A 15,031-nucleotide genomic window follows, 5' to 3' on the forward strand; every position below is an offset into this window, starting at 1 on the left:
AAAATTTTTAAAAACCTTCAAAATACAATCTGTTGATTTAATAAAGTCATAGGGAATTGATGTTAGCTCAAGGACCATTAGACTTATCTACGGCACAGCAAAGTAAGATAATAACTCAGCTGAAAACAGTAGCAAAGATTTCTTACTCTATCAGAGGTCAGTGTTTTACCCACAAGAATTCTGTTGCCTTTATATGATCACTGAACTTAAATTTCAAATCTGTTTTATGCGTCATTTATTAAAAATCTCTTTTATACTAAAAAATACTACAAAGTTGGCACAGAGAAATTTAGGATTGCAGAATTGAAATTAAATTATTGTTATTAAATTTTAAAAAACACTTATTTGGAAATAATTCCAACCGTAAAGAGAAGTTACAAGAATAGTACAAAGAACACTAATAAATACCCTTTTAATTTCATTTGCTCCTCCATCTGTATTTGTGCTTCTCTATTGCACATATACACACAAACCTAATATATCAAATACTTTTTATGTATGTATTATACACACATACCCCTTCAAATTTTAATCTGAATACTTATGCTTGTGGCAAATGAGCTAAGCAAACAGCTTTCTGACACTGTACCATTTAAGCAACAAAGGCTTATCTGATTTCTCGAAACCTATTTTTTAAACTCAAAAACACCTGTTTTATATTTTTAACTGGGATTTTTTTTTTTTAAAGATTTTTATTTATTTATTTATTTGACACAGAGAGAGAGCGAGAGAGAGAGAGCGCACAAGCAGGGGGAATGGCAGGCAGAGGGAGGAGCAGGCTTCCCTCTGAGCAGAGAGCCTGATGTGGGACTCGATCCCAGCACCCTGGGATCATGACCTGAGCCGAAGGCAGACATTTAACCGACTGAGCCACCCAGGCACCCCTTAACTGGGATTTCTAAATATAATGTTTCAAGTACTCATTTATACAACAATAGGGAAGGTGACATTACCTGAGTGGATGAGCATGTGCTGTTTTAGGTTCTGAATACGGGTGAATCGTACCCCACAAGTTGGACACTGAAAAGGTCTATCTGGACCATTTGGACTTGGTCGTTCTGTACTGCTGGTAGAAGGAGCAATGTAGAGTTGGTAGGGATACTGAACATTTTCCAATCTAAAAAAACAGACCAAAGAAGGCAACCAGATTCTGATTTTTAAGCTGAATAAACATTTCTGCACAACTTTAAGTGAACAAAAGAAAAAAATGACTTTTTGAGAGTTTAACTGTTATATTAAAAGTTTCGTTTATGGCAATATGAAAAACAATGTTATTGTCCAGAATGTCCAGCATCTTAAGTAACATATCATAAATGATTTTACCTCAGGCATCCTTAATCTCTCTAATCCTTTCCTTCCTAATACTGCTTTAATTTAGGTCTTCATCAATACAAGTTGAATAACTCCCTCTCTTTAGCCCCCCATCCCTCCAAATCCATGCTCTGTTTCACAGTGATCTGATTAAATCAGCCCCTCTTTAAAATCCTGTAATGGCTCATTGTTACCTTCAAAGTCTAAACCCCTTTGCAAGGCATAGGAGACTCCTTATGATCTGGGTTCTGTGTACTTTTCCAGCCTCATTTCTTCTCATATTCCCCAAACATACCAAATACCAAACAGTTCCTAATATTTCTCTCTCAATGCTGTGATTTTGTACATTTAACTGATGACGATGCTGTTTAGAGATGGGTAAGACTAGATGAGCGGGATTTAGGTGGGGAGTTAGAAGTCTTGGCCATGTTAAGTCTGAAATGCCCCTTATACAACTACGTGGAAATATGAAGGAAAGAAGGACAGTCTGAAGATGACGACTTGGGAATTATGGGTACATAGATGAGGATTTGGCAATCGTTCTCTGTAGTAAGTCAAACAATAAATATTTTTGGCTTTGCACATCACATGATCTCTGTTTCAACCACTCAACTTGGCCATTCACAGACAATACATAAACAAATGAGCATGGCTTTATTGGAACACTTGATTTACAAATAAAGGTGGTGAACTGGAATTGGCCTGTGGTTCACAATGCACCAATCCCTCACATAGATTTTAAAAGTAATGGGCCTGGGCAGTTTTAAAATGCCAAAAAACCCTGCATAGGTGGTCTCATTCATGATGTAATGACCTCTTTACTCTGAAAAATAAAATGAGGTACCAATAAACTTCTTATATAATTCCCAGTTAAAATGTTTGGATTTACAGTTGCAAACACACCCCTTTATAAGAACATGACATACTACGTCGGTACTAACCGATCATCATCATCTGCATGAGCATTAGTGCTAGAAGTGCTTTGAAGTGTAGGTAACCCTTCAGTGACGCCTTCATCTACTGAGCCTGTGAACAGAAGGACAAAAAGAGGACAGCGTCAATACTGTGGTATAAATAAGCCAAGATATTAATTGCAATCTGTATCTCCAAGCCCCCAAAACACAGAACATAAAGAAATCTTTAAAGAGAAATCATATGTAAAACAACAGCCTTATATTACTACTTAAATTCTTTTAGGAGTATTTCTTTGATATAAATTTCAGAAACAAGCAGACAAATTCAAATGTAAACTAAACAAAAATCCGCATCAAATTATAACAATAATTTAAGGAAGCACTATTTTTACTTTTGAAAACTTTATTGTGACAAATGACAGTACACACAACTTTTACGTAGAATTCAAGAGACAGCTATAAAGTGAATACGTATCTGTGCAACCTCCATACGAGTCCCACTAAAATACTGCCAGCATCCTGTAAGTCCCCGTTTACCCTACCTTGATCACAAATCCCTCCTTCCAAGAGGTAAACTTTTCTATCTTATATGGTCATCATTTCCTTCCCTTTTTTCTTGTCCCTCTTCCATTTAAAAGTAATTTTATTCCCAACACATGTACCTATAAACTATTGGTTGGTTCTTGCTGGAACACAGCCATGAACCATCTAGGGCTGCTTTTACACCAGTGGCAGAGCAGAGCCATTGTGGTTGCGACAGAGACCACATGACAGCTAAGTCTAAAATACTTACTATCATGCCCTTTAAGGGAAATCGGCCACCCTCACCATCAACAGTACAGTTTAGTATTACTGCTTGCAAAACTTTATATAAATTGAATTACACTGTATATATTCTACGTCTTCTTTCCTTCCATATTGTGGACTGATCCATGCTATTACAGGTGAAAGTTTACATGTTTGTAATATTCATAATCTATCCATTTCACTCTTAATGTACAGTTTCAGGCTATTATGAACAATGCTGCTGTGAATATTCTTGTACACGTAACTTAATGCATATATGCATGTTTTTTTTAGGGTATCTATACTTAGGAATGAAATTGTTGGGTTGGGGCGCCTGGGTGGCTCAGCTGGTTAAGCATCTGCCTCCAGCTCAGGTCATGATCTCAGGGTCCTGGGATCAAGCCCCATGTTGGGCTCCCTGCTCAGAGGGGAGCCTGCTTCTCCCTCTCCTCCCGCTTGTGCTATCTCTGTCACTCTCAAATAAATAAATAAATAATCTTAAAAAAAGAAATTGCTGGATCACAGGATATGTGTATCTTTATTAGAAAATGGTAAACTCTTTTCCAAAGTGATGGTACTAAATTTACATCACTACTTGCAACGTATGAGAGTTCTGTCATTCTACCTCCTTAGTAACACTTGGTATTGTCGAATTTTAAAAATTTTGCCCATCTGGTGGGTGTGTAGCAATATTTCATTGTGGTTTTAGTTTTATTTCCCTTATTACCAAAGAGGTTGAGCACCTTTTCATACATTTATCGAACCACTTGTTTTGTGAAATGTTGTTATTGTCTGCTTTTTGAGTTTTTTCGTATTTCAGTGATACATGTTACAAATATTTTTCTCTCTTCCATGGCTTGTCTTTTTACTCTTTAGATAACCAAAAATTTAAATTTTAATTTAACTGAATTTATAAGTATTTTCCTTCATGGCTGTGTCTTTTTGGTCTTGTTTTTATTTATTTATTATTTATTTTTTTTTTTAAAGATTTTTTTTTTTTTATTTGACAGAGACAGACACAGTGAGAGAGGGAACACAAGCAGGGGGAGTGGGAGAGGGAGAAGCAGGCTCCCCGCTGAGCAGGGAGCCCGATGCGGGGCTCGATCCCAGGACCCTGGGATCATGACCTGAGCCGAAGGCAGACGCTTAACGACTGAGCCACCCAGGCGCCCCTTTGGTCTTGTTTTTAAAAATCCTGGGGTGCCTGGCTGGCTCAGTCAGTAGAGGTATGATTCTTGATCTCAGGGTTGTGAGTTCAAGCCCCATGTTCAGTGTAGAGATTACGTAAAAATAAAATCTTAAAAAAATAAAAATAGGGGTGCCTGGGTGGCTGAGTCGTTAAGTGTCTGCCTTTGGCTCAGGTCATGATCCCAGGGTCCTGGGATCGAGCCCCACATCGGGCTCCCTGCTCCGCGGGAAGCCTGCTTCTCCCTCTCCCACTCCCCCTGCTTGTGTTCCCTCTCTGTGTCTCTCCCTGTCAAATAAATAAATAAATAAATAAATAAATAAGTAAGTAAATAAAATCTTAAAAAAATAAATAAATAAAAATAAAAATCCTTCCCTACCTCAAGTAATCTTATGAGATTTTTGTTTTGCCCTTGACATTTAGGTCTTTTCTTTAATCCACCTGGAGCTGATTTCATAATCAAACACTTTTACTGAAAAGTCTGTCTTTTCTTCTTTCTCTGCAGGCCTCTAAGTGTATGGGTCTGTTTCCAGGTTCTCTATCAGTCCCATCTGCTTGTCTGAACTTATATTAATGCCAATCTTCAGTTACCAGAGCTTTATGACCAGATAGAGCAGTAAGTCTTCTCACCTTGTTCACTTGCTTCCTGAACTCCTTGGCTATTCTTGGCCCTTTGCATTTCTTTATATATTTTAAAATGAGCTTGTTAAACATAAACAATAATAATCATTCTATTTCCCCTCTTCTTTTAGTTTGGAAATTATATAATCTTTCTCTATTTTTTACTGGTTACTTCGGAAATTAGACACATAACTACCAAAGTCTGAAGTTAAACAAAACCTTTGAACATTAAGGATCTTAGAACGGTTTAACTCCATTTTCCACACACTCTTATTCTGCAACTTATGAATTATTGTGATATTGTACTTCTTTGTTTTGATAAAGTCCCACAAAACATCATTACTCTTTCACGCAATGTTTACCTACATTTGTCCATATATTTTGTCCTTTGCTCTTCACTCCTTCTTGTATATTAGGCTTTCCATCTGTGCTCACTTTGCTTCTGCCTGAAGTCCATCCTTAAGAATTTTCTTTAGTGAGGATTTGGTGATGATAAACTTATTTTTGTTTCTTTGATAATGTCTTTATTTCACCTTCATTCTTGGAGAGATATTTTCACTGTAGACACCTAGATCAGCAGTTATTTTCTTTTAGCAACTGAGGATATTATTCCACTGGTTTCAGAAGTCATTCTTCTGAAGGTAATGTTTTGTCTTATTATTTTCTGAATTTTCTCTATAATGTGTCTAGGTTTGCATTTTTATTATTCCTATTTGGGATTTGCTGGCGTCTAACCTATGGATTGGCGTTTTTCATCAATTCTAGAAAGATCTCAGCCATTCTCTTCTTAGGGCTTCATCAAACCTACGTTTGTATCGTCCATAACCCTTATCCCCTTCTTCACAGTAGTTTCTACCATTGTTCCTGTGATGGTTAATTTTGTGTATCAACTTGACTGGGCTAAGGATGCCAAGATACCTGGTAAAACATTATTGCTGGGTGTGTCCGTAAGAACACATTTCTGGAAAATATTAGCATTTGAATCGGTAGACTGGGTAAAGAAGATTGTCCTCACCAATGCGGGGGGGGGGGGGGGGGGGATGTTTCATCCAATCTGTTGAGGCCAGCCAGAATAGAACAAAAAGGTAGAAGGGCAAATTTGCTTTCTTTCTGCTTGAGCTGGGATATCCATCTTCTGTTCTTGGACACCAGCACTTCCAGTTCTTGAGCCTTTGGACTTAAGACTTATACCGTCAGCCCTCCAGTTTTCAGACCTTCGGATTTGTACTGGAATTATGCCACTGGCTTTCCAGGGCCTCCAGCTGGTAGATACTGTGGGACTTATCCTCCATAATTACATGAGTGAATCCATCCTAAGAAATCTCCTTCTATATACCTATATATATCCCATTGGTTCTGTTTCTCTGGAGAACCCTCATACAATACAGTCTTTCTCTGGGCAGCATTCAGGTGTTTCTTTCTTTTAAAGATTTTATTTGTCAGAGAGCGAGCGAGAACGCGAGCATGCACAAGCAGGGGGAGCAGGCAGGCAGAGGGAGAAGCAGGCTCCCTGCTGAGCAAGGAGCCTGACGTGGGACTTGATCCCAGGACCCTGGGATCATGACCTGAGCTGAAGGCAGACGCTTAACCCACTGAGCCACCCAGGTGTCCCACAGACGATTCCTTTTATCTTCTGATTCACCAATTCTCTTTCCTGCAAAATCCAATCTGCTGCTAAAATGTTGACAAAGTTCTTTATTTTGGTTTTTTCTTTTCTAGAAGTCCTATTTTTTTCCCCCTCAAATCTGCTACAACTTTTTACAGTATACTGTTGTCTGTAATTATTGTTCAAGCTTGTTTATTTCATTAAGCTTGGTAAGCATATTTATTTTATATCTGTGTGTGAAAACTATGCCAATTTATTTCTGTGGCTGTTTTTGTTTTCCTGTTGGTTCTCTCTCTGCTGTGTTTTCTTGTGTGCCCCGGTTGTTTTTCACAGTGGTTACTGCCCTTGAAAATGATTTGTAGAGAGAATGATTTGCTTAGGATGGATATGCCTTCTTCCACAGAAGCTTTATGTTTGCTTCTGCTAGGTTCCTGGAGGGCACGACCTAAACCAAATTCACTGAAATTCCCTGGCCTACTTGTGCAAGGAATAATCAGGATCCAAATCTTCAAGAGGGCTGGTCAGTGGCCACAACTTCTCAGAGATGTGTTTTTTACCCCTTTTCCTTTCCATCTTCTACTCTGCCCACTGCCAAGGCAGCTATTTCTACAGTTCTCTGGAGTCTGGAGGAAGGGGAGCTGATTTAGTTGTAGTGGGGAAGTCCTTTGGGGGTCCTTACTTAGTGTAGAGCAACGTCTCTAAGACTTCACAACTTTCACATACTCTGGGCCTTAACTTCTTGTTTGCCCTGTTCTTTGAGTTGATGAACCAAAGCCCATTTGTGTTCTGGCAAATGTCTTAGGAAACAACTGGTTTTAGTGCTCGGATATCCATTTACGGGCTCCCCTTACCTCAAGTTTAACCTGGCAGTTCCCCGACTTTTTTTTTTTTAAAGATTTTATTTATTTATTTGACAGAGAGAGAGAGAGAGGACACAAAAGCAGGGGGAGCAGCCAAGAGAGAGAGGGAGAAGCAGGTTCTCCACTGAGCAGGAAGCCTGATGCAGGGCTCCATCCCAGGACCCTGGGATCATGACCTGAGCTGAAGGCAGATGCTTAACCGACTGAGCCACCCAGGTGTCCCTCCCCGACTATCTTTCAAATACTTTAAAGGTAACTTAAAAAAACCCCACATTGTTGTTTTTAGTGGGAGGGAGATCCGAACAACCTAGCCCGTTCTCACCAGAGACTGAACTCTGCCAATGTATTTATCGTATGCAAATAAGCTGTGCTTTACCAAATGAACATACCTGAATTGAAGTTGTGTTAGTCCACTTTAACAGCAAGCATGCTTTTGGTTGCAATATTTTAACGAAAGCTAAAATAAACTAATTGTAACAGTTTGCAAAATACCATATACATGTGGATATTTAATAAATATCATCTGTTATTGGACCTGTAGAATGAAATTTCCTTCTGATGAAAACTTAGAATCCAGTACTTCAGTTTTCCCCTTTGGAACACTTGAATTAGCTGACATTATTAAGAAATGAATACATTTTCCACTTAAGTAAAATTTTCCAAAAAAACAAACAAAAAAAAACCCCCCAAAAACCCCACCTAATCCCTTTTAAGGCATCCAGACTTACTTTATTAAGTCATTTGTGCTAGAAACTTTGTGACATTTTGCCTTGACTTCTTAAATAAAGAATACTAAATATAATTTTGTTTCTTGATGACTCATGGTAATCATCAAGGACACCAATTATTATACTATGTTCTAATACAGTGACAGAGACTTTTGAAAGGACACAGGACTATGTGCATTTACATTCATCCCCAATTGCATTTGTATTCTTCCTGCATACCTCACACCCCCCAACCTCACTCTTACTGGTGTGTGTTTAGCATCTTTGTGTGTGCCTTTCATTTTCTCTTTCCCTTACTGTCAAAAGACATTTATGCTTTTCCTCATACCTACTTATCCAACTTTTTTCCAATCCTTCTGATTTGTTTTTAATACAGATTGGGGAGCCAGATACTGCTGATTTTGTTTAAGAAAGAACTGTTCACTTGTCAACATTTCCTTCCCCATTCTCATTTTTTTCCTTAAAGAGAAGGGAACTAAACATTAACATTTCAATCTGTCCCAGGATAAAAACTGGAAAAATCCCAGTATTTGGACCTGGTCACCATGGACACACACAAAAATCTACTTTATAGCAGTATTCTGCAGCTATTCAGAGTGCAGGCAATATTAAAGCTTACAGGCAAAGACTTGCAAAAAAGGACTGCAGGTCTGACTAGAGCAAGTCAGGAAGACTGATCTAACTGACATTTGCTCCTCACAATCAGACCACACTACTTCTAGCGGGGGCAGGGTGCAGTCTTGGTGAGGTGGAAATAAAAACCACTCTGCTTTGGACTGATCCTAGCATTGTCAAGAGTTTGCTTAAAAAACTGGTCAAAAAATAACTAAAATGGAGTATAAGATACATCTAGCAGATTGCCCCTCTTAAAACATTCTCCTCTTGCCCATGGTTATTAATGCACCAAAAGCTAAAAATAAAAACTACTCCAAGTTAAATTAAGAGTTAAAAAAGCACACTTTAAGAATTCTCTCTGGGGGCGCCTGGGTGGCTCAGATTGTTAAGCATCTGCCTTCGGCTCAGGTCATGATCCCAGGGTCCTGGATCGAGCCCCACGTCTGGCTCCTGGCTCCTGCCTCCTGGCTCCCGCCTCGTGCCTCCTGGCTCGGCGGGGAGCCTGCTTCTCCCTCGCCCTCTGCCTCTCCCCTGCTCATGGTCTCTCTGTCTCAAATGAATAAAATCTTAAAAAAAAAAAAAAAAGAATTCTCTCTGTACTGTGGACATTATAACACATAAATAGTGTTACATCACTTATGCAACTATTGATAAAAATCTTGTAAATTTTTTACCAAGGTGATGGTTTTTGCCAATAACACAAGTAATCATATGAATTGGAATTTAAACCAATTTAATAGCAGGATACACAAACAGTATTACTTTTCTTGAGGTATAGTGATGCTTCTTAAATTATGAAAATGGAGTTTCCTTTCTACACTATAGGGATTCTGCTTGCAGTGGTAATGAAAGCTAAGAATTCTGAACAGAACCCTCTCACCTTATGAAATAGTAAAGCAGATTTAGAGAGACAATCAGCTTTATATGGTAACGGTTATCTTATTAAGAGAGATTCTACTCTTGAACCAATTAGTACTATATGATAGCTTCTGTAGCATCAGACTGATTGCTGTTTTCTGCTGCTAACCATTGTTTAAGTACCCAAGACACAAAAACTCTTCTGGGTGGTGAAAAACAACTCCAGTGGCCATCCACTACTGAACATTTACCACGTGCCAGCCACTCTTCTACATGTTTTTTAAACATTATCTCATTTCATACTTGAGAAAGAGAAAAGCAGCCTCTAACATCCAGGAACTGGCTTAACACTGACACTCAGGAGTGGGCCTGGCGTTCACAGCTAGACCCTGGTGCTTTATGTTGGACACAAACAATCTCACAGAACAACAACATGAGACCAGGTCACAATGGTCTGAGACAAAACACATAATTTTGTTTAAGCACAGCCAAAAACAAGGTCATTGTGCAATTACAAAAATACCAAACATCCCCCTCTCTAGCTAATAAAAGTTATTTCTGCTATAGGTTCACATTAGTCTGCAATACTAGATATTTGTTAAGATACACAATCAAAGGGGTGCCTGGTTGGCTCAGTTGGAAGAGCATGTGACCCTTGATCTTGGGGGTCATGAGTTTGAGCCCCACATTGGGTGTAGATATTACTTAAAAAAAAAAAAAAAAGATACACAATCATAGTTTTTCCTGCTAACTGATATCACCAGTCCTGAGCAGACCCCACCACTTCCATGAATCCTCCCTAAAATCACCTAACACAAGCCAAATTCTCTAAGTTCTTTCTAACACCCTCTTACTGAGAAGCCCTAAAGACCCCAGGGTGTGTGATCTCCTACACTGCAAATGAGCAATAAAATCAACTTGCTCAATTATAGTTGTGCTCCTGGTAGTCTCTGGCAACCAGGCACCAGCAGGAATGGAAGACCCATTGAGATTCAATTGAAATTCTTGTTCTCTTGCACTGGGCACCCTGTTAACAGAGTGCACATCTAAAATCCCTTTTGAGGTACAATCTGTCCTTGGATGGGAGGTAAGTTCATTATGAATTGAGCTCAAATATTTCACATTAAAGTCCTTCAGTGGTGAGTTTATCTTGTTTTCCTAGAAAATCTTTTGGGAATATTTTGGTTATCTACTCAGATTTGTCACTGTTTCTTGGTGAGATTGTTTTCTAGTCTAGAACTACACCTGCTCCTATAATAGGAATGTCTAGTGTGTTGACTCCTGTCTGTAAGAGGAATAGATTATAATGAGGATGAAGACAGGACCAATTAGTCCACTGAACTGGGCCTGGAGGCTGAGTTCAGAAGATCTCTGATTGGCAAAAACTTTTCAAAACTCTATGAGGTATGACAGATGAAACTTGAAGATATTACAGAAAGTGACAGAAGCCAGTCAGAAAAGACCACATACTGCATGATCCTACTTATATGAAATATCTAGAACAGGCAAATCTATAGAGAGTATATTTGTGTTTGCCTAGGGCTTGGGTGGGACTAGGAGGGATTCACTGCTAAAGGTACAGGGTCTCTTTAGGGTGAAGAAAATGTTATAAACTTAGACTGTGGGGATGGTTGCACAACTCTGTGAATATACTAACAACCACTGAAGTATATACTTTAAATGGGTGAATTTTGTATGTAAGTTGTATTTCAGTGAAGATTTTTTTTTTTTCAATGGAGATATTTAAAAAAAGAAAAACTTTATAAGGACTTTTTCAATTTTGTCTGTGTCCCCAAGAACTGCTTTGCTTACTTTCATATGCTCAGAATCAGGTATTGTCTGGTCCCTGATCAGTGACAACTGGCCTTTAGCCGAGCCCTGAAATAAAAAGTTACACAAGCATTATTCTTTTGGACCACCGCAGTTCTCATGAGTTGTCTCAATCTAAAACTGCTGCCTCTTCCAGGCCAAACATCTGCTGCCTTCATGTTTCCTCTCTGTTACACTAACTACTACACTTACCTCTAAACTGATTTCACCAATGACAATTTGGAACTGCAAGTGGCCATTTTGGGGAGAGCTTCTGACATAAACAAGACTGTTCACTTGAGATGCACCAACACTGTGCCACACCAGAGTGGGGGTTTAAGAGGCACTGCCGTGGATATTTCCAGTGTGTGGCCTTGCTGTCTCCCACACAACCCGGTAAGACACGGGTATGGACCAAACACTGAAGTGCACTTAAATACCTCCAAATGAGCAATCAGTTTGTTCTGGTTATTGTTTATTTTTAGGGTGGCTTGAGGCTTTCTCATGCTAAAGAGCTATGCTATAATGGTGGGGAAAAAATTACTAGATTTTGTATTCCTGACTAGGGAAATCCCAACTTATTTCTCCAGTAACAGGACCACACATTCACTGATATTATTGTTAAGAACTCCATAAACGTTCTATTTTACTGAGACTTTCCACTGTCCTTATCATCCACAAACTTCAAGAAAAATAAAGAGAACAAATATTATGTAGCCATAAAAAAAAAGAAAAAAGACATCTTGCCATTTGCAGCAACATGGATGGACTTTAAGGGCATTATGCTATGTGAAATCAGAGAAAGACAAATACTGTATGATCTCACTTATATCTGGAATCCCAACAAATCAATCTCAAAGATAACAGAGAAAAGAGAACAGAGGGGTGGCTGCCAGAGGCAGGGGGTTGGGAGGATGGGAGAAACAGGTAAAGGTGGTCAAAAGGTACAAACTTCCAGTATAAAATAATTAAATCATGGGGACGTAATATACAGTATGGTGACTATAGTTAGTATCGTGCTGCATATCTGAATGTTGCTAAATGAGTATATCATATCTTAAAAGTTCTCATCACAAGAAAAAATTTCTTGTAATTATGTGTAGTAGCATATGTTAACTAAATTTACTGCTGTCATCACTTTGTAATACATGCAAATATTGAATCATTATATAATGTATGTTAATTACACCTGAATAATAATGATGATAATAATAATAATAAAACACCACTGGTTTAAATTGAGACCTAAGAGACCAAAAAAAGGGGACAAAAGACTACAAATGGAATGTTAAAAAAATAGAAAACAGAATACATTTATTATGATTTTTTATATTCAAAAAAACAAAACAGGATAACAAATGGAATTCTTTTTTTTTTTTTTAAAGATTTTATTTATTTGTTAGAGAGAGAGAGCACAAGCAGGGGGAGCAGCAGGCAGACGGAGAGGGAGAAGCAGGCTCCCCGCTAAGCAAGGAGCCCAATGAGGGGCTCAATCCCAGGACCGTGGGATAATGACTAGTGGAAGGCAGAAACTTAACTGAGCTACCCAGGCACCCCAACAAATGGAATTCTAAAACTATAGTCATCAAAGCACTTAAAAACCCTCAAACTTCCACAGCCCCAAGTACTGCCAAGAGCCTTGATGGGAATAAGATAAATGCTCTTTAGGACTCACAAGTTAACTCCTTATGAGTTAATAATAGGCTGCCTTTTACAAGTGGGAATTTTAGTTTAAATCTTAGGTTCTAACTTTTTACCAGCTGATATGACTGAATACAAGAGAGTTGCAGCTTTATCATAAACAGGTATGAGCTGCATTTTGAAAACATTCACCAAAGAAGCTTCTGAATGATTTAAAATCTCAAGTTTTGGTCCTCTGGAAAAGATGCCACCAGAGAAAACTTGTCATTGACTATCACTTAGAAAGGAATTGATCAGGTATTAACAACTGATTTAGCAGTAAAATTTCAAGGTACTGTTCACTAGATTCATGTTTCCCAACTTAGAGGACATACAACACATCTTTTTGAGGGATCCTTCAGAAGATACTGACTTTAAAAGTAGACAGCTCCTTCCCAAGATGACAAAATCATATTAGTTTTCTGATTCTTCAGTAGTCTTTTCTATCCCTTTACTACTAAATCTACTATCACTACTAATCTTGTCTAATACAACTAATGTGATCTCTCATCTACATCCCATTGTTTTCAACTCCCTAAGATCTCCTTTTGTCACTTAAGGAGAAACAAAACTCTTGTAGGTTTTCTCCAGACCATAACGACTACTTTGAGTTTAACAGATCACTGAATCTATTATCCTCTATCTGACCTAGCTGACAAAAATTTAATAACTATTCCTTTAAACATATCAGAAGGTAGCTTCCCTTTTAATGGCCCCTTGTATCATATTATATTTCAGCTCTGAGCCTTGAGAAAAAATGTTCCTTGATCTGACATCATGGAAATGCTTCTGCTGAAGTCGTTATAACCCTATCATCAAGGCCTATTCAATCAGAAAGACATTAATACTGGGGCTATCCTGATTATGACAGTCCCAGAGCTTGTTCTCTTCAGAGACACTTCAGTCTGGTTTGCAGAACCTGTTTTAACTGATTAACAGTTTCCTCAAGGAATCTGTCCATTTTAAGGGACATAAAACCGACTCACTCCTGTCGTAATGAATAATACTTATATTCCCCAAACCCCACCACTAGGATACTGCTTCTTGTGATCACAGAGTTTACAGGTGCCTGCTGCACACTAATTTACCCTGTGTATTTGTGGTAACTGTCAGGGATTTTCAGACATTAAAACTACTACCCCAAATTGTACAACTACTATGTTCCTGGTGGTCTTTTGCTGGAGGGCACTGACATACTTAATGGATAGGTATTACTATCCTTACTTTATAGTTATGGGAACTCATTGAGGTTAAATGACTTTCTCAAAGTCTCACATCTATTACATGGCAGAAACCGGTAGCAGATTCTAGATCTGACTCCAACCCCTGAACTTTTAATCATTAGTTATACCTTCTCCATATGATCAATGTTGTAATTCCACCATTATTCTAGCTGCCCACCTCAACAAATTATCTATTCACTACTGTTACTGAGAAAACTGTCAAATTATCTCTTAATATAACTGATCCCTGTAACAATTGCTTTACTTCTGATGGCAGATTTTAAAGTTTAGAAAAAACTGAATTCCTTTAACATAGTAAACTGTGGAGTATCTAGAACTATTTATTTTGTCTTTAGTGCCTAAAGATAATTGAATACTTCAAGACAAATAATAAAGCCATATCATGAAGTCTTTCTCACTTACAGTATTTTTTCTTAAAACTATACCAGATATTGATGACCATCTTTTTGAGTACCAAGACCCAACCGAAACTTGCAGACCTTCTCTTTTAAATTTGCTGTATTTATTGCTTCTATTTGCCCTAAACTGGGGATGTCAGATTTTACAACCCCCTGCTGGGCCAACTGGCAACAAAAGGAACTTGAAAGAACAGGTAAACTCCTATCTGAATTAACTTCATGGATAATCAAATTATTATTTTAGAATTTTGTAATAATGGGCGCCTGGGTAGCTCAGTTGGTAAGCGTCTGCCTTCAGCTCAGGTCACGATCTCAGAGTCCTGGGATCCCCACTTTAGGCTCCCTGCTCAGTGGGGAGTCTGCCTCTCCCTCTCCTCCCCGCTCGTGCTCTCTCTCTCTCTCACTCAAATAAATA

General features: G+C 38.4%; 1 protein-coding gene across 4 annotated transcripts in view; it reads right to left on the reverse strand.

The window, feature by feature from the left end:
- The window catches only part of ZBTB44 (zinc finger and BTB domain containing 44), a 64,739-nt gene that overhangs the window by 10,370 nt on the left and 39,338 nt on the right, over nt 1-15,031 (reverse strand). For 2 of the 4 annotated variants that reach the window (XM_032426245.1, XM_032426248.1), the window contains exons 3-4: nt 2,253-2,337; nt 954-1,117 (exon numbers count right to left, since the gene is read on the reverse strand). In XM_032426245.1, the coding sequence (XP_032282136.1) occupies nt 954-1,117; nt 2,253-2,337 (249 nt within the window). The remainder of the gene's footprint in view (nt 1-953; nt 1,118-2,252; nt 2,338-15,031) is intronic. The other 2 variants (XM_032426247.1, XM_032426246.1) reach the window with 2 other exon arrangements.

Source organism: Phoca vitulina, unplaced genomic scaffold (genome assembly GCF_004348235.1).
Source record: "Phoca vitulina isolate PV1807 unplaced genomic scaffold, GSC_HSeal_1.0 scaffold34, whole genome shotgun sequence".
Taxonomy (NCBI): domain Eukaryota; kingdom Metazoa; phylum Chordata; class Mammalia; order Carnivora; family Phocidae; genus Phoca; species Phoca vitulina.